Genomic DNA, 20,683 nt, shown 5'->3' with positions numbered 1-20,683 from the left:
TGCGGTACTTTGTTCAAAGCACAGTTTTAGAATTCTTTCCTTTATTCAAAGCTCAGTTTTTTGAATTCTTTCCTTACTCTTTAATGAATTCTTTCTCTTCCAAAAGCATGAAGTAGATACTACTCTATGTAGCAGATACTGCTACAAATTATAAACAGTTCTCCTTACTCTTTTTAATTCCTTTCAGGACTGTACTTCTATTGCGGGTGTCTCAGAACAGCTGAGAAACATGCATTAAAAGCATGGATCCTAAAGTATTTTAGGAACATATGTGTGTTCAAATCAACCTGTGTTTCATTTCCAGTCTTTGCCTCAGAGCTGGTTATGCTTATCCTACTTTCCAGGCTGTTGAGCAGATTGTACATCTATTGGCTAGCACAGGGAAGAAGGCTATGCTGAATTGTCATAGCGTCACTTTCTAGAAAAAGAAGTTGGTACTAGTCATGCCAGCCTTTTTGGCTTAGGATAGATCCAGGTTGTTCTTGGGAGAATGTTGTTGGTTTTTTTTTCCTTGCATGCCTTAAAAATGGGCTAAACCAAAAAGGATCATCTTCCAAGGGTGCTTTTTGGTACCTAACCTTTTCCCTGTATGACTTTCTCAAGGGAATCCTTTCTCATGCAGAATAACTTCTGCTTCTACTCCTGGTTTTTAAAGGTCATTTTTTGCTCTGAGCTTCTTTCTGTTATTTTTTCTAAGCAAAGTTATGGGGTTTGTCCTGTAAAAATCAGTATGATGGGGGAAAAAACATACAACCAGGTTGTGATATGGAACAATATACAAAATCATATTGGTGGCTGTGCTTGGGAAGTATCATTTCTCTTTGCCTTTTTTTGTTTGGTTTTTTTTCTGAATTGGAGGCTTATAGCTGATTTCAGACTATTCGTCTTGTAATTCCTAGCTGATGTAGCTAAATTAGGTGTGCATATTTTGCTATTTCTGGACTCTTGGTTGTGCCCAGCCTTAGCACAGGCAATATTTTTTGATACAGGTAAGGGCAGTGTTACACAGGACAGTATGTTTCCCATGTGCAGTGGTACTCTTTGTCTATGCTATGTTACAAACCAGGTTTCTCTGTTTGCTATGTATACAGGTTATGAATTTACTTTTAGTGTTGCAAAGATGAGGGTAGTCTACATGGAAGCTTCCTGTAACTGTTCACATGTGTTTTCAAGAATTGAATCTACCTGTCCTTCACTGTAGCAGTGTTTTCAGATAATATATTTAGCACTTGGATCCGTGTTTGGTCAGGGGCTTACTGTCCCACCTCCAAATGTTGACTTTTATTTCATTGCCTAACACTGCAAGTTTTTCAAGAGCAGTGCATTTTAAGAGAAGATAATCCTGTGTGCTAGTTCTTTTGCTGGTTTGAGCATTCAGTGATTTCATCTGTGATAGTCCTTGGAGAAGAGAAGAAAATTTGTCTGAAAACCTGTGGTACTTGACTTGCTTATAATCACAGAATGGTTTGGGTTGGAAAGGGACTTTAAGACCACCTAGTTCCAAGACCCCTGCCATGGGCAGGGACACCTCACCCTAGACCATGTTGCCCAAAGCCATGGTCAGACTGGCCTTGAATACTGCCGGGGATGGATGCCATTTTTATCGATTATTAGATGCATATTATTCAACTAAGTTAATGCACAGTGTACATTTGCATATAAAATCTGTGGTGGTTTTCACCCTATCCAAATTTTATCAAAGTGTTTTTCTGTATACAGCAAAAACGCTAATTTTTGTGGTTTTCTTTCTCTTCCTTTTTTGCCAGAAGAATTACTGCAAGACTTGAGTTGCCAATTCATTTTCCCTTTTTCTTTAAAAATTTGAAGTGTGCAGTGAGTCTCATGAGTGCTTCAGTAGTTTTAGAAGAATTTAAGAAGAAAACTGACTTTCCAAGCAGATTGTCTTATGTTGCCCTTCTGCCTGTATGTTGTCACATAGTCAGTGAAAAACAGGATTTACATTTCTAACTAGCAACCAACATCCTTCATTCTTCCCCTTCCCTAAAAGAAAGCAAGTCTTTTGGGGTCTTCAAGGATGATAATCAAGCATTAAATACGAAGGGGAACATGAACAGCCTCTGTCTTTCTGCTTGTGTAGAATACCACTCAATGGCAATCCTAAACTTGCTGGAAGCTATGTTCTGTTTTCCTTTTGATCATCTCGTATACCACCACCATGTCAGTGTTGATAGAAGAGCTGGTTTTGCAATCACCTACTTTAGCTAGAAGCCAGAATTAACTTTCTGAGTTCTTCAGGTTCCTTTTTTGAATCTGGATGTCTACACAGTCTAAAATAACAAGTCATTCTGGCTCCTCTTGGATTTTATTTTTCCTTCCAAAGAGAATTCACATTCTTCTTCCTCCTCAGTTTTAAGGTTGTGAAGGCCTAGCACAAGTACGATGATACAAGCTGTATTGCTCTTGTTATTTCCAAGGTTGCTGGAAGGCATGGGCTGGTTTTTATTATTGGATGTTTTGACTCGCTCAGATTTCTAGGATTTGAAATACATGGATGTGGGGGAGCTGTGGTGGAGAAAAGATGTTGTGAATCCAGCAGACCTCCTGTCACTGTCTTAATTGCAAATACCTTGTGCCTGAGAGGCAGGGACCTTCTTTCTCTGAGTGAGCTTGAAACTCAATAGGACTTGGGCATTGGGAGTTTGATGCCTGTTAAAAATGAGATTTTTCTGTTCAAATGTCAGTGTTTAAAGCTTCAGAGCAAAGTGCAGGCTGCTAATGACTGTTCCCAAGCCAGCCTGCTCTGAGCTCTTACTCCGGGTATTCTGAGCAAGAGCAGGTTTTGCTGTTTAACACAGGTATTCTTAATGTAGTTGTCACTCCCTAACGGGGCAGTGTATTTCCTAAATAAAATATCTGTATTCCATACTGGTGCTGTAGTGGCTTTCCCAAAGCTCTATGTCTCATGATGGACAACTTGGCTGTAAACTGCTGATGAGCTGATAGTACTGGATAATTAGATTATTAAACTTCATTATAGTGAATATCATGAAAGGAACAAAGAAGTTTTTCAGTGATCTTGTACTTCATCACTGAAACTAATACCTTGTGAAGTTTGTTATTTGCAGACTTGAAAATATAACATAAATGTTCTATTTCAGAGGTTAAGAAGATTATCAACAAAATACAGAACAGAGAAGATCTACCCAACAGCGACTGGAGAAAAAGAAGAAAATGTTAAAAAGAATAGATACAAGGATATATTGCCATGTAAGTCTGATTTACGTGTTAATAGAAGGCAAAGGAAAGTGCTTGTTATTCTTAATGTATTCTGAATTTTACTATTTAGTTATTACTGACAGGCAAAATTGGAGATAATTTGCTGAAAGATAACTTTCATATAATTTTTATTTTTAACTTGGAAGGCAAAATAAGTAAATACTTATATATTAGGAGAGCTATTACCTAAAGATAAAATGCATGCTAGGACCCAAGCCATATCAAGATGAAGGTTCCATTTTGGCTCAGAATAGTCTAGAACTTTACTAGGTGCTTAACTGTTTTTTTTCCTTGGGACCATGTTATTCATGGTAGAAAATAAGTGTCAGCATAAATTCTAGATGGAATTTTAAGGAGCCTTAAGGAACCCAGGTTTGTAATTTGAAGTAAAATAGGTACTTTTTTTTTGCTTGTTTGTATCCTGCAAGTGATGTCATAGAACTTTCAGTGCTGGATTATGCTTGGTTTGTATTTTGGTAGAGCCCAAATGAAATTCTCTTTAAGGTACAATCACAGAAAACAAGAGTCAGAGCTGAATTTAAATTTTAAAGCCACCACTGTGTTGCTAGAACGGATCAGTGACCTGTAAGACAAGATTATGTGTTACAAGCTCACTTTATGTAGCTCGTGAGCAGTGTATTTCAGAAGCTCTTGCTGTGTTTCTCAGTATGAACAGCTGACAATGAGGTTAAATGGTAGTTGTCTGACAAATGCTATTTTTCATATCCCAGAAGATGAACAACAGATACATTTCACTCTGCTCAGCTTTCTCAGAAGTGTTAGGAGGTTTATAACCAATTCGAAGTTGAAAATGGTTAAAGCATCCTTAGCTTTCAATTTCAGAGTATGATCTAGTAGTAAACTGCAGTGACTGACTGTATGTTTCAGATTGTTGTACGGTTCTATGCTCTTTTTTTCTAATGCTGGAATTTTTACTGTTTACCAGCACTTGAAACAACACTTCCAGCAGTAAACTTTGCTTTAAAGGCACAGGCGTTAGATTGTTTAAGGTGGTGGTATAGTGCTTGCTGCTGCACTGAGAAGCAAAGCCACAGGTGTTATTTTGCTGGAGAATTATGTTATATATATATATATATATATATGTATATATAAAATACACACACGTTGAAGAGTAGTGTAATACTAAGTTCAACTGCAGCAAAATTGTTAAATATTATTGGGGTTTTTGTGTTTGGTTTAGTTGGGAGGGAACCTGTTCAGTGGATAGAGGGAAAGTGAAAAAGAGATGGAAAGTTGTTCTTGTCCTAAAAAAGAAAAGTTATTACACTCTTTCTTCTATGCTGGCATTTTGGTAGATTGTAAAATCATATAATGGTTTGGGTTGGAAGGAACCTTAAAGCTCATCCAGTTCCAACCTCTCTGCTACAGGCAGGGACACCTTCCACTAGATCGGGTTGCCTCAAGCCCTGTCCAACCTGGCCTTGAAACTTCCAGGGATGGGGCAGCCACAGCTTCCCTGGGCAACCTGTGCCAGGGCCTCACTACACTTACAGTAAAGCATTTATTCCCTACATCTAACCTACACCCCCCCCTTTCAGATCTGCCATTATAAAGTAGTTTTTAGTATTAAGTCTGTGACACTGTTGCATGCTTAGAAAGTGTCCTTGCTTTTATATGTATGAGTGTAATACAGTATAAGATGCTTGAAAGGGTTTCTCTAGGCCTTTATGTGAGAGAGTTGTCTTTAGATCTGTGCTCTAAATGTCTCATAATCTATACTTGTGCTTTTTTAGGAAGCATTACATGGTAACACAAACATTTTTTGTGTGTTATCAGTGCTCTGGCAGAAAATTTCACCATCTTCAAAGCAAGTATCTTGGAAGCTTTTTGGAAAAGGTTTCTGTACAGAAATAACTCTTAACATGTACTTGTGGGCACAGTTCCCTGTCTTATTACCAGTGATGTTTTGACAAAAAAAAACCCTAAACCCAACCAACCACATTTCCTCTTTTAAATAGACTCCTTTTTTTATCTTTTTCTTGAATTTAGCTCTAATAAATATTTTAGCAGCTGTTCTGTGGTTGAGGAATTGACCCTGGGAGCAGAAAGTAACAGGAATCACTTGAGCAGATGCTGTTTCTGCAGAGTTCAAAGCTATTTTTTTTTTGATCCTGACTAAAACAGCCTCTAGTGTAGAGATAGTTTGAATGATTTTTTTTTTTTTTTTTTTTATGTGATAGCTATGAAGTGTTGGTATCAAGAAGAGCTGGAAGGACTGGTGAACCTACCAACCCCCTACACTCCTTCTTAATAAAAATCAAGTTCTTTCTGTATTAAAAATGCAATTAATTATTTTTTTTTGACACCAAAAAGAATTCCAAGATGTTAAGTTTATTCTGTCAACAAGTAATAAAGGCTGTTTTTAAGACTGTTGAGAGTTTTGGTCTCCAAAGATCTGCTGCTTTTGTAAGAAGCTTTCTCCTGAGACAGTAATGCTCAAGGCAGAAACTTGAAATGTCAACACTCCTACATGAAGGAATCTGCTGCTTATAGTTAAGAAGTGCCCAGCAAAGTGCCTAAACCTTGTGCTCAGAGATAGATGTCATTCTGTGCCTGAGCATTAAACCCCAGTGCGTGTTTTAATGTTGAAATACTTGGAGTCCTCCCTGGCAGAGACTCTTAAGACCTGGTTGCTGCTTCAGCTACACACTGGTGGTTAATTCTTTCTGCTTTCTGTAGCTGTGCTTTAATTCTGACCATCATGATCTGTGTTAATATTGTGTAACTATAATTTTGGTTATTTTGGATCAATTGATTTTTGCGTTGTTGTGATGAATTGCTTTTGGAATTCCAGTTAGGGGAGGGATATTAAATAAACTGACTTGCTTCTGTGACTTATCTTTGGGAAACATTCTTTAATGCTTAATTTCTTCTATATATGTAATATGTGCTGTTATATTGTATTTACTGTTACACATTGATTTGCATATGTTGTAATTCTTGTGTTAAAAAAAAATATTCTTCTTTTAGTTGATCATAGCCGGGTTAAACTGACCTTAAAAACTCCCCCACAAGATTCAGACTACATTAATGCAAACTTTATTAAGGTATGTATTGCTATCTTAACAGGTCTTAAATTCTTTTTAAGCTTTTATTTCCTATCAGTGCAGTTTTAATATTATAGACTGAGATAAGAATATAAAGGTGTGAGTGAAGATTTTTTATTATAACTGAAATATGCAAAGATGATGCCATTTATGAGACAATTTTTTCTGTTTTAATCTTAGTCTAATATAAAATAACTTCATTTTGAAGTGACAGGCAATCAAATTGGAACTTTATACATAGGAAAATTCAGATACTGTTATATTAATTCTTGATAGTGTTGAAAATACTGCACTTGAGGAGAAGTTGTTTTTAGGCATCATAAATGAGGTGTTTGACAAATTGTTTATGTTAATATGTACTTCTTACAGTTCATGGCAGGAGTGTGGCAATGGAATTATATCTGACATTCTTAAAGAGAAGCCAGAATTTGGCTGAAAGTGTTACACTTTTGTTTCAAAGGGTGAATATATTGGGCTTTTGTTGTATCCTTATCTTGATGCTGCTTCTATACACTAACGCTTATTCAGAAAGGGGTGTTCTTATAAATCTCAGTTGCTGAATGTTAGTATTACAAGGTGAATGAAAATGCCTTCAAGCCTTATTTAAAATGAATGTTAAAATTTTTGAGTTTTGAAATGTGGCATTACTGAAAGGAGGAACTTAAATTTGTTCAAGGGGATGCTTTTTAGCAGCAGATTTTCAAATTATCATCGTTAAATGTTTGGGTACTAAAGAAAACGCAGGCTTAAAGGGAACCTTCTGAATTTGAACATACGGAAGCTTCATATTTTCTGTTAGTCTCTGGCAGCACAGTAGCTGTTGTCATCTTCGGCCCCTCTTGAAATCACCTGCGAAATTCCTACTAATGTGAATGGGTCTCGTTTCATACTCACACTTCGTGTTGTATCAACAAAAAATTAAAGATATCCTAATTTTACATGGTTATAACCTCTAGCCTTTTTTATTCAGTGCAGATAATTTTTCTTTATAAACATTAATGGTTCCTTTGTGCAATCCTAGGGAGTACATGGGCCAAAAGCATATGTTGCTACCCAGGGACCATTAGCAAATACAGTAATAGACTTCTGGAGGATGATATGGGAATACAATGTTGCTGTAAGTACCTACTTAAAAACCAATATTGAGTACTTTCTTATTTCATAGCATAGTGATTTGGTGTCTTTTGCGTGAGCTGGCTATTACTAAAAAATGTTAACAGTTTAGTCCATTTACTTCTCAAATCTTGTTTTTGTAGTTTAAATAGCATTCTTTATATCATTATATTATTTATTCAATTTAATAATGTAAATTCAAGGTAACAATTTCATTGAATGAATATGAAATCATGAATAGGTGGGTACTTGGTTACATCTGTCCTCTAGGAGACCTTACGACTCTTAAGTGGACTGACAAAATCGGATACAGAAGCAGCATGTGAAACAACAAAAAAAAGCCTATCTTTGGGGTTTTTTTTGCTAATCTTGGGTTATTACTGCTATTGTCAGGACTTAACTTTTAAGTACTGCTAAAACTGGGTATGTTCAATAAATTATTTCTGAAAATATTTTCCAAGTGTTTTATCAGACACTTAAATCATGGTTACATATAACAAATAGCTTACCTGTGCTATTCGCATTCATGTATCTGAAATAGCTTTGCCTAAGATGTCTAATTCTTGGTTTTTAAATGTGTTTTTGCACCTATTTTAAGCAAATATAGCTCTATTTCTTCCAGTCAGCAAATGGTTCTATATTTTTATGATTAAATCTAGACTTTGCAATCAGGCTGAATAAATAAGGTGTTTGTACAGGATTACAGTGCACTCAGATCAAGTAACCTTAAAGTGTTGTATTAGTGTTGTAGATTTTGTGTGGAATAAAACTTGGGTGCTATTTTAGGATTAAAAGGGTGTGTATCTGCAGTTTGCAAAACGGATTTAATTTGTCTCTTCACTAGTAACCAATTATCAATTTTGGCCCAGACAGAAGCTTTCTGGTCGAAGCAGTAAAGGTTGAGGGCTGCCTTGGTTGCAGCAACCACGAGATGGTGGAATTCAGGATCTTGTGTGGTAGGACCAGTACAATAGCAAGTAGAATTGCAACCCTGGACTTTAGCAGGGCAAACTTTGGCCTTTTCAAGCAATTGCTAGGGGAAATACCATGGGCAAGGGTGCTTGAAGGTAAAGGGGCCCAAGATAGTTGGTTGACATTCAAGAATTGCTTATTCCGAGCTCAGGATCAAAACATCCCAACACGTAGGAAGTCAAGGAAGAGGACCAGGAGACCTGCGTGGCTAAATAAGGAACTGCTGGGTATGCTCAAGTTGAAGAGGAGAGTTTACAGGTCATGGAAGGAGGGGCTGACCACTTGGGAGGAATATAAGGCTGCTGCTAGAGGATGTAGGAAGGCAGCTAGGATGGCTAAGGCCTCCTTAGAATTAAATCTGGCAAGAGGGGTCAAGGACAGCAGAAAGAGCTTTTTCAAATACATGGCTGATAAAACTAACACCAGAGGCAAGGTTGGCCCACTGGTGAACGGGATGGGTGCCCTGGTGACAGAAGATACAGAGATGGCAGAGTTATTGAATGCCTTCTTTGTCTCTGTCTACTCTGCCGGAGGCAGTCCTCAAGAGCCCTGTACCCCTGTGACCTCAGATGAAGTCAGGTCACTGGAGCAGTTTGCCTTAGTCAATGAGGAATGGGTTAGAGACCAGTTGATCAATCTGGACATCCATAAATCCATGGGTCCAGATGGGATGCACCTGCGGGTGCTGAGGGAACTGGCGGAAGTCATTGCTAGACCACTCTCCATCATCTTTACCAAGTCTTGGGAAATGGGAGAGGTGCCTGAGGACTGGAGGAAAGCAAATGTCACTCCAGTCTTCAAAAAGGGCAAGAAGGAGGATCTGGGCAACTATAGACCGGTCAGCCTCACCTCCATCCCTGGGAAAGTGATGGAACACCTTATCCTTGATGCCATCTTAAGGCATGTCAAGGATAAGAGGGTTATGAGGGGCAGTCAACATGGCTTTACCAAGGGGAAGTCACGCTTGACCAACCTCATAGCATTTTATGAAGAAATAACACGGTGGATGGATGATGGCAGAGCGGTGGATGTGGTCTACCTTGACTTCAGCAAAGCATTTGACACAGTCTCCCACAGCATCCTCATAGCTAAATTGAGGAAGTGTGGTCTGGATGATCAGGTAGTGAGGTGGACTGCAAACTGGCTGAAGGAGAGAAGCCAGAGAGTTGTAGTCCATGGGGTGGAGTCTAGTTGGAGGCCTGTATCTAGTGGAGTGCCTCAAGGATCAGTACTGGGACCAGTATTATTTAATATATTCATCAATGATTTAGATGAGGGAATTGAGTGTACTATCAGCAAGTTTGCTGATGTCACTAAGCTGGGAGGAGTGGCTGACACGCCAGAAGGCTGTGCTGCCATCCAGCGGGACCTGGACAGGCTGGAGAGTTGGGCAGGGAATAACTTGATGAAATATAACAAGGGAAAGTGTAGAGTCCTGCATCTGGGCAGGAATAACCCCAGGTTCCAGTATAGGTTGGGGAACAACCTGTTAGAGAGCAGTGTAGGGGAGAGGGACCTGGGGGTCCTAGTGGATGGCAGGATGACCATGAGCCAACACTGTGCCCTTGTGGCCAAGAAGGCCAATGGCATCCTGGGGTGTATTAGAAGGGGGGTGGTCAGTAGGTCGAGAGAGGTCCTCCTTCCCCTCTACTCTGCCCTGGTGAGACCGCATCTGGAATATTGTGTCCAGTTCTGGGCCCCTCAGTTGAAGAAGGACAGGGACCTGCTGGAGAGAGTCCAGCGCAGGGCAACTAAGATGATTAAGGGAGTGGAGCATCTCCCTTATGAGGAAAGGCTGAGGGAGCTGGGTCTCTATAGTTTGGAGAAGAGGAGACTGAGGGGTGACCTTATTAGTGTATATAAATATATAAAGGGGGAGTGTCATGAGGATGGAGCCAGGCTCTTCTCAGTGGCAAACAATGATAGGACAAGGGGTAATGGGTATAAACTGGAACACAAGAGGTTCCACTTAAACTTGAGAAGAAACTTCTTCTCAGTTAGGGTGACAGAACACTGGAACAGGCTGCCCAGGGAGGTTGTGGAGTCCCCTTCTCTGGAGACATTCAAAACCCGCCTGGACACATTCCTGTGTAACCTTATCTAGGTGTTCCTGCTCTGGCAGGGGGATTGGACTAGATGATCTTTTGAGGTCCCTTCCAATCTCTAGCATACTGTGATACTGTGCAATAGTAAAGTGTTGAAGTTATTTGTTCTAAAACCAGCTAACTTCAAGCATTTTTTTGTCTTTTCAGATAATTGTAATGGCCTGTCGGGAGTTTGAAATGGGAAGGGTATGTATACTAAATACAAAACTAAATGAGCATTGCCCATGTGGGGCAATATGCTCGTGCCTGTCAAGTTCTATGTGCTAAATCCATAACTGTAAAAATAATCTGCCAGGTTGAATGAGAATGCCTACTGTTCTATTTGTGTGTATAGAAAATAGTGAATGCAACTGCTTTTCTTTGCTTGTTTACAGTGTTACATTATTATTTTGGTGTCATCCCAGTGGAACATACCATGCTTGTTTGTAAACCAAACTGTACCAATGGTCTGTTATGTCACTATGGAAGCAGTCTTGCTCTTTGTGGGATGTAGGCCAACTATGAAAATCCTGAGTCCTTCTGAATTTCCTGTCAATCTATACAGCTGCAAAAACAATCTGTCTTTTAAATCTGCTATATTCATGTGACCTGAGGAGGAAGTAAAAAGGAGAAATTGGTCCATTATGAACTCCAGACTTTCACAAAACCTAAATAAGCTCTCATCATGTCCCTCTGTACGATGCGTGCTTATGCATGTGTAGGCAGTTGTGAAGTTCATGTCCTCATTTCCAAAGTGTCCTTTTTGGCTTTATTGGTCATCTGAGTCTTTAGTTTTCCTATTGGTATCCAAGAGCAAAGACATTTTGCTGTATTTAAAATCCAGCAAGGCACCAGTAGGCAGATGTTAAGGAAAAGCACCGGATAAGAGAGAGAATAAGGCATTTGAGATTATCATTTGGTCTGCTCTGCTTGTGTTAATCATCATCTTTCAGTACTACACATGAATTAAATTAGAGTTCTTTGCTTTAACAGAAAAAATGTGAACGTTACTGGCCTCTGTATGGAGAAGCAGCTGTAACTTTTGGACCATTTCGTGTTTCTTGTGTAAGTATAAAGCTTTATAAATTAGTTTTGAAGGATTTATGCTTTTGTAACTTAAAATAACTGTTCAACAAACTGTGTATTACAAAACAAATGCTTTTTTAATTGTTCAGTCCCAAATTTTACAGGAAGACTCTCAAAGGAGTACAGTGGAAAACAATGTGTGTATCTAAGCTGTGTAGAGTTTTGAATCTTCCTTCATTTTTTTAAGTAGAGAATCTGTGTGCCTTGGTCTGGTATCTTTTGTGTATCTCTTCTTTAGCTTTACATGATGTAGTTCTGAATGTCAGTACCATACTCATGAAGTAAAGTAATATTCATGCAGTTGTTTGTCATGACTTGTGTGTTCTGGATGTGCATGAGAAATGAGAGTAATGCTGGAACAGATTATTTTCCTTAAGTTACATGAAGTTAATTATGAAAGCATGAATGAAGAAAATGGAAACTGAGCTCCTAATTTTTTTTAACTTCTTTCTATTGGTAACAGATACAGGTTTATTTGAAATTACTTCCTTTGCTTCTATTGTTGCTTTTAAAGTCAAAACAAAACCAGGTAGTGGATCACCATGAGTTCTCAATCTTATCCTGGAGAATTCACGGGGGGGTAACTGTCAAGTAAGCCGTGATTCCAGGAAGATGGTGGAAACCTGAATGTTTCAATGGCACATTGTGCCAGTATTATCAGGAGTTCTGATCTCTGAGCATAACTACTAGAGCCTCTTCCACTTTTGATATATGCTCATATAAATGGTCATGTAAGGATTTTTGGCAGATGAATAGGCAGGAAGAAGGACTATGGATATCTCTTACACCAGCACAGCAGGGAACTGAAAGTAATCATTCTTTTGGCACCTGTCATCTCAGCATCACACAAGAGAAATCCCAGTGGGTTTTTGCAATCATCTTTCCTCAGTAGAGAAAGCTGGGATAGTAAAAGAAGTAATGGTGAAATTGCCATTTCACAAAGGGGACCGCTTACATAGAAGAAATTAACTTCAGCATAAGTGATTTTACTGTGAACTTTTAACTCTGGAGTTCATGATTGGCCTTAGCTGTTCACTTACTCTAAAACAGTGGAATTATCTGTTCCAAATTGATCTCAAAACTGTTTTATCTTCTCCTTAGTGCAAAATTATGTGGGTTTGGACAGGAATTGCTGCTATTTTCTAGCTGAAGTGCTTTAAAGTGTTCAGAAGAAGCTAGCATGTCAGTTTATTGAGCTCTTCTTAATCCTGCTTTGAAATAGTGTACTAAGAATTAAGTATGCTTCAAGTTCATCTTGTCAGGAAAGCATGTACTTCCAATTTTAGTCCATGAAGACTGAGTAGCCTTTTCCTACCTTAAACTGATTTAAAACTTGTCTTGTGGGATTGGGTTTTTATGGGGGATTGTTGTGCCCAGTACCTACCGGGCAATGGTCACATACCTGGCAAGTGTTTGTGAAAAGGGATTGCATGTATGCTGTAATTGACTTCTCAGCTGAATATTGCTGTTGGGTACACTGGTATATATTGGCTCCATTGCTGCTAGCTATGCACTATCTCCTTTAAATCTGCAAGGTGCTGCAATTGTTTTATTGATGGAAAATGGTATATTCCTAGTAGAGGTAGGAATGCAAAAAGTGAAGGACAAACAGGCTGAGAGAGCTGGGCTTGTTCAGCCTGAAGAAGAGGAGGCTCAGGGGAGACCTTATAACAGTCCTCCAGTACCTAAAGGGGCCTACAAGAAATCTGGAGTGGGACTTTCTACAAGAGCAGGTAGTGACAGGACAAGGGGCAATGGCTTTAAACTGACAGAGGGGAGATTGAGATTAGATATTGGGAAAAAATTCTTTCCTGTGAGGGTGCTAAGGCCCTGGCACAGGGTGCCCAGAGAAGCCACAGCTGCCCCATCCCTGGCAGTGTTCAAGGCCAGGTTGGACGGGGCTTGGAGCAACCTGGTCTAGTGGAAGGTGTCCCTGCCTGTAGCAGTGAGGTTGGAACTGGATGAACTTTAAGGTTCCTTCTGGCACAAACCATTCTGTGATTCTAAAGCATATGTGCAGTCTCCTAAATTCACTGTGGGAAGTGAATAATGCTAAGCTTTTAAAAGCATCTTCAAATTGTGATATTACTGATGTTTTAAGTATGGCAATATTGTTTGGTGTTTATGGTATAAATTGTCCTTGGTGTTCCAAAGGCAGATTTGAAAATTTTGTGAGCATAGAAGCTATGCTTTTTGGCCACAGCCATGATAATTACGATGATCCATTCAGATGCACCCTTAATTGAAAGTAGTAGAAAGGGGGGAAAAATGAAAGGGGATGTCACAGGATGGAGTGAAAAGAGGCTGAAGTCTATACAGCAGAAGTGTTCCAGAAGGATGGCTGCGTGAGGCAATCTGTAAATTAAATGAATGTATGGAGAAATAAAGCAATAGAAGTACTTTGAAATACTCTTACAAGGTTATTGATACTTCCAGGAGCAGGCTAGACACTGGTTTGAACACTCACATTTTTATTTTTAAGTAAAAGGAACATCTTCCACAGTATTTTTTGTAGCAAGGTAAGTTGCTCTTTTAAAATCAATGCTTGGTTGCCCATTTTGGGGGGAAATTGTAGCTACAAAACCAGTAAATTAAAGACATCCAAGTTTGTTTTTTTTAGTTATATCCTTTATGCTGCATATTGACACATTTTTTTCCCTCAATTCATTACTGGTTTTCATGTTTAGGAAGCTGAGCAAGCAAGAACAGATTACTTCATTAGAACATTATTACTTGAATTTCAAAATGTAAGTATATGGTCACTTATGGTCTCAATTTTAATGGTTGCTCAAAGGTCTCTAAAATGATACGATGGGGGAAACTCATGAAAGTATCTTCACTTTTTAATGTGCTGACTCTATGTAAATCATAAAGTTTTGAAGTGATGTTAAAGGCTCAGTATATAAGAAAAGAGTAGTGAAACTCTTCCCTTGTCTTTTTATATAAGTTCTTGGTTAGCCAAAGTTATGTGGTGGTCTTCAGTACCATATGTTAACAACTAGAAAGCTTCTGTCACCCTAGGAGAATTTCACAGTTTACCCCAACTGAAAACATGATGACAAACTGAATCAAACTTGTCAAAAGACCCTGTTTTCTCTGGTTAGCTTATTTTTGGGTAAAGTCTGTGTGCTTGTTAGAATTTGCCCTATAATTTGCTGTCAAGAGGATTTTACAATGTTAAAAGATATTTCTGATGCCTGTTCATATATTTATATTGCCAAATAAAAATAAAGTCAGAATGACAACAACTTAGTAACTCTTTTTATTTTCCCCAAAGTTTCTCACTCTAGCTTGTAAAAACTTACTCTTTTTGGAATGGAAATAGATACAAGAAGTGTGGAATGTTCTTGACTAAATGAGTTGTGTTCTCTTTTTGCTTGGAAAACTTCTGCATGGGGGAGTTCTATGTAGTATATTCAAGGGTCAAGATAGAAATGTCCTTTTAAAAGTGAGCTCAAGGCTTTGGAATTCTTGAAGATTTGATATCCTACTGTCCAAGATGTAGAATTGGCTTACCAGACAAGTATTCTGGTAAAGCAGTTAATTTACACTATTTAAGTTGGCAACTGTAAATGGATAATTGGACAAAATTGAATTTATTCATCATTGTGAAAACTTAAGACACAAACTACTGTAAAACATGAGACCTACTTAATAAACTGTGTGTTAATTGTGAAAGTTGTCATAATTTCAGTGAAATAAAAGCACTTGAGTTCTCACATAAGTGTTAAGAGGGAATGATTTAAGCCTTTCTTGTGAACTTAAGTTTCGGATTTTATGTAACTTTATTATTCTGAAAAACAACTGTCAGCAAATAAAGGTAAGGGTAGAGCTGTCCTGCAAAACCAGGAAGGTTAATGGTCTGTTTTACAGAATGTCTTTGTAATGGGCATCCTGTATTAAGAAACAATTTACTACAGGTTAGTCTCACTTATGGTTAGGTTTTGTTTAATAGTGCTTTGTTCCATTTCAACAACTAATATTACATCAGTTATGAAAACTTTTGAATCGTGAGGGAGGTAATTTTGAGATGGCAATTCTTTTACTGCAGTAGCTCGTTAGGTGCTTGCAGTAGGATTCATGAACTCAAAATCAGTTCGTTTCTGTTGGTATGCCCTGAATGCTCATACCTGACCATGCTATGAAACTTTAGATAGCAGAAATGAACTGCATAAAAACTGTGGGGTCTGCAACATTTCTTTTCTGAAATGGTGCACTTAAAAGCAGAACTGAAAAAATATCAGAAGCCCTGAAGCAGAAACTACATTACATTTAATAGCTGAATATGATGAGAACTGGTTACTTCAGAAACCGCAGCTAATATTGCTTGCATCTACTATATGTACAAATCATGTTTAGCTGCTTCCATGAATTCTGTTCCAGTTAATACTTATAGAATGCCTGTGTACTACATAAAAACTAAATAATAAAAAGAAAGCTATAGTTAGAGCTATTTTCTTTTCAAAGAGCCTAAAATTTCATTCCTTTAAGAAGTAATGTAAAGTGAAAGGATTACAAGATGTGTTGATATTCAACCTACGCAGCTGGTAAAATGATCTTTCTTCAGACTTACCTAGCAAATTTGCTTCAGCATTTCTGTAGGCACATACTTTGGTAATGAATTACAGACTTTTCATCTTACTTTGAAAATTCTAAGTGTAGCCTTGACCAGTGGAGGAAAATACGTATTTGGGGTGTAAAGTAAATATCCTTATAAGTTCACTTTGTGGTTTTCCAGCATAATGAAAATTCTTATCAATTCCATAAAATTTTCAATGGAGAATCATACCATATTCTATGCAAAAGAAATTGAAACTCATAAATATACAAAATTATTCCAGCTTCTATGATGAAAAACAATTTGGTCTTTCCTTTTCTCTCTTTCAAAGTTTAAGACTGTAAGGACAGACAATCTTTTAACACAGTGCAAAGTTGGGGTCCTTTAACCCATATGTTACAGACAAGGTCTTCTGTGAAGTATCCCATAGCGCTTTCTCCTAGGCATTAGCCAACACTCAAAGTACTACTACTTCAGAACTTCCCTTTTGCTTTTGTAAGTGGCATAAGCTATGGGTTGTTTTTTTTTAATACGGTAAATGGCTTTGCTTGTGCATGCGTAATCATGCAAGAAATTGAGGCTTCATAGAACTAATTAGTTCATAGAAACTCCTCAAATACATATTATCATTATCACTTTTCTCTCTCCTCCCCCTTTAGGAGACTCGTAGTGTCTACCAATTTCATTATGTTAACTGGCCTGACCATGATGTCCCTTCATCTTTTGATTCTATTCTGGACATGATCAGCTTGATGAGAGAATACCAGGAACATGAAGATGTACCAATTTGCATACATTGCAGGTATGAGATATATTTATTTTTTCAATTTAAGTTTCTTTGAAGTCTGGACTTTTGGTATGAGATGCACTAGTTTGATTCTCAATCAGAGTTTATCTGTTTTTGTTTTCTAAAAAAGAATATTTCTATTTCCTCATGTCAAAACTTGGCTTGGAATCATACAGCTTTCATTGTCTTTAAACTCATGCCACAGTGAAATTTTGCTTCTATTTCAATTTAATTCTTTTCTGATTGATATTCTGTCTTAGTCTTTGAAAAGGAAAATGTTTTGTGGTTCTTAAGACATTTAAACACTCATTAGGACAAAATAGACTTTGAAGATCATTGCAAATCAGATCTGGGAGTGAAGGCTCCATTCTCAGTAGGAGAGACTACATAGCAGGTGCATCACTACCAAAGAACTCTTCTGTCTGCCTTCTAATATGACAAAAAAAGGTCTCTAATGAGCAGGCTGTAGTTTCTGGTTGGTAAGTCTTTGCTTCTGAGCAAAAGCAAAGGGTCTTGCTTATGATATTTAGTACTTTTTAAAGCAACAGAAGTTAATGTATGTATGTCAAAAGAACTGAATTCAGATTTACAAGCCAGGAAATGTTGAATTGTTGGGGCTTCTTAACTCTTTAGAGCTTGATTATACTCTTAAGAAGTAATTGAGGTCTAAAACCATGAAAAACTTGCTTAGCCCTGAAATCCATTTCACTTTGTCCTGTTTCTCTTGAATGTCAATACAGTTGTGAAGGTTGGTTCTTTACAACAGTATAATTATAATAAATGTGCATACATTATAACTCTTTATGTGTAAAATAAAGAAATTCATTAGGAAGAATAAGTGATTGTTCACTGTCATTTTTTAATAGCTTTTAGATTTAAGCTGTTAAGATAAAAAGCAGAAAATACAGACATGATACTAAATCAGAAAAATGTGGGAAGTCTTTAATGTATTCTGTTTTGCCGTTTAACATATCTATCACTAAACTTGGACAAAATCCCTGCTGCTGAAGCAGTGGTAACTAGAAATAATGTGACGAAAGGGGCAATAAAAATGTCAGCATTGAAGCATCTTTCATGGTAGCAGTTCCAATTGGCTATGAAATACTTGCATTAAAAGCTTTAATGCTCCATTTTGCATTTTGCACTGCCAATTAATTTTTCCATTTAAGACGCTTGTCTCAGGTTGAGTGAGCTAAAATGTAAGGTATTTAGGTACTTACTTTTTCACGTGGACTCTGGAAATAAAGTTTATCGTATATTTTTTAACCAGTGAAAATCATTTCTAACATACCTGTTTATATTCATAGTGCAGGGTGTGGAAGAACAGGAGCCATCTGTGCCATAGATTATACATGGAATTTGCTTAAAGCTGGGGTAAGGAATCTTAAAAGAAGAAACTTTGTGTCATTCCATCATTTCATAACGGTGATTGACTGAGCTCCCAAATGTTCTATAATAGTGAGATGTTTAAGACATTCCAGAACTCTTTTGACAGGTTGGATGTTTAGTTTCTTTGCATTCATGCTTTAGTATGAACTTACTTCCCTTTGACAGTAAGTTTTTATCTAAAAAATGTGATTGTAAAATTCTAATTTTTAACATATTTCAATATAAAGTGATTTTGAATTCAACTTTTTCAATATCTCTGCTTAATCTTGCAGCTCCTCAAACCTGATATTTCAGATATACAGGGATAACTTCAGTCTGAGTTTCTCAGGTTATGAAGCATCATTAATATTGCAATGTCATATTAACTGTTTCATTGGGTGTCTCACTTTCAAATTACTTGAACTGCTCTCATGTGGTCTAAATCAAATGTTTAAAACCATATCTGGAGAGGCATCCACATTGGATAGATGCAATGTGGAGAAGACAGATTGGTTTAGCTGTAAAAGTTAAACATACAAAACCTATTAGACATTCAAAAGTATGGCTGTTCTGACAAAGTTATATCAATGTAATTGACTTCCTTCTGTATTTCAGAAAATACCTGAAGAATTCAATGTATTTAATTTAATACAGGAAATGAGGACACAAAGGCATTCTGCAGTGCAGACAAAGGTATGGTTTGTTTTAAGATTAATCTTTATCATATGATAACATACACTCATTCTGTGTAAAGATCTCATGCACTAATTTTTACCTGGTACCCTACCACAGGAGCAGTATGAACTTGTCCATCGTGCCATAGCACAACTGTTTGAAAAGCAACTGCAGAAATATGAAAGTTGTGTGGACTGGAAGATTGCAGATGGAGTGGTATGTGTCTTTCCCTTCTGAAGTTGTTAGTTTAGCTTCTGATCGGATTTCTCTGTAAAGTCTAGTTTTTTAAGTTAGATGTCGAGAGGTGTTAAGGCACATACAGAACTTGTTTGGTCTATAAGTGGGTTTTGCTGTGTACAGCTAGCTTGTACCCAGCTTATACTGAGGACTTTGCTGTGAAAGTTGAGTCAGATAATTAAGGGATATACCAGATGCAATTGCAAAGGGGAAGTAACAGAAAAGATTCTAGTATAGATGAAATGTAGGTGTCTAACTCAGTATTTGAACTGTGAAATGTGCCCTTACCTTGGTGAAGTGGCAGTAGTTGACAGCTGATCTGTTGCTTTGATTGGCAGTACTTACCCCAGTTCTGATCTATTGGCAGCAAATGAAGTTATGTCTAAGCCTGACCTTCTGCAAATTACTTGTTAAACAGTGATACAGAGCAAGAACATATATAAAATAAAATATATAAAAAAATAAAACTGCAGCCTACATACACATGCGTTCATATATAAATAAACACATGAACCTGTGTGTATGCAAAATATATAGACTACTTTTATCTGTTCCATGTTTAGGCTAAACTCTTGAAAGGGAAAATCTTCATAGACATTTTCTTTTCCTCCTTCTCCCTGGTGTGGTGTTGGGCCCAATTTTAAACCCATAGATAAGCATTGATCTGACTCTTCAGCTGAGACTGGGGTATTACGTGCTGATGTGTACTGCCTTGGTCTTGGTCCAGCGCAGCCTTTATGTAGCTGAGCAGAACTGGGTTCACATGTGTCGTGTTGAAGTACATGCAATAGTTCTGAGGTCTTTAGTCATGGTAAGAAACCTGATGGACTAAACACAGTATGGTTGGGGCAGGCTGTTTTAATTTGTTATTGGTTTGATACTCAGCATAGCTGGTCTGTGAACTTTCATTTTATTTTGAGGAATGAGCATGATGGGGTTTGAATTGTGCAGATTTATTAGCTTTGTGCAGAAGAGATTCCAAATTACTCGAGTCTTGGTCATAAACTAATAGGCAGATCAGTCTACTGGTTAATTGACTTTGATCTGGCCTGTGTCTTGAGTCAATCCAAACTGTTTCTTATTTGCACATGTTCCAGAACATCTGAATAAGGAGGTGACACAGTATGTTGATACTGTGTCTGTAACAAAGGCAAGTGCTGTCTGTAGCACATCAAATGGGATTTGAGTGACTGAGTAATAAAACAAGGACAAATAAATTACGGATAGGTAATGTGCAGGGGCTGAGACACAAGAAATACGAACTCTGAATATGGAGTGCGAGTTTTGAGTTTTGCTTGGATATCGTTCTGGTTGTAATCAATAAGTTGTAAAGGAAATTGAATTTTAGCAATTATTTGGAAACTAATAAAAGCAGAGAATATAATGTCATTGTCTGGATACCTTGCAGCTTGAATACTGTCTGTAGGTCTGCTCTGCTTATCTCAAAAGCCTATTACAGAATTCAAGCATTAAAAATTTGGACAAGGATCAAAGGTGT

At 37.6% G+C, this 20,683-nt stretch overlaps 1 protein-coding gene across 2 annotated transcripts in view; it reads left to right on the top strand.

Moving 5' to 3' along the window:
* The window catches only part of PTPN12 (protein tyrosine phosphatase non-receptor type 12), a 72,568-nt gene that overhangs the window by 27,305 nt on the left and 24,580 nt on the right, over positions 1 to 20,683 (top strand). Inside the window, exons 2-11 of one of the 2 annotated variants that reach the window (XM_080625928.1) lie at positions 3,120 to 3,228; positions 6,229 to 6,305; positions 7,327 to 7,422; positions 10,643 to 10,681; positions 11,468 to 11,539; positions 14,248 to 14,307; positions 16,778 to 16,920; positions 18,213 to 18,279; positions 18,928 to 18,966; positions 19,066 to 19,164. In XM_080625928.1, coding sequence (XP_080482054.1) covers positions 3,120 to 3,228; positions 6,229 to 6,305; positions 7,327 to 7,422; positions 10,643 to 10,681; positions 11,468 to 11,539; positions 14,248 to 14,307; positions 16,778 to 16,920; positions 18,213 to 18,279; positions 18,928 to 18,966; positions 19,066 to 19,164 — 801 coding nt within the window. Of the gene's footprint in view, positions 1 to 3,119; positions 3,229 to 6,228; positions 6,306 to 7,326; positions 7,423 to 10,642; positions 10,682 to 11,467; positions 11,540 to 14,247; positions 14,308 to 16,777; positions 16,921 to 18,212; positions 18,280 to 18,888; positions 18,967 to 19,065; positions 19,165 to 20,683 lie in introns of both variants that reach the window. The other variant, XM_080625927.1, reaches the window with a different exon arrangement.

This window comes from Psittacula echo, assembly GCF_963264785.1.
Source record: "Psittacula echo genome assembly, chromosome: 1".
In the NCBI taxonomy this organism is placed as follows: Eukaryota; Metazoa; Chordata; class Aves; order Psittaciformes; family Psittacidae; genus Psittacula; species Psittacula echo.
Note: the sequence above shows the minus strand (reverse complement) of the source record. Positions and strands in the feature narration are given on the sequence as shown.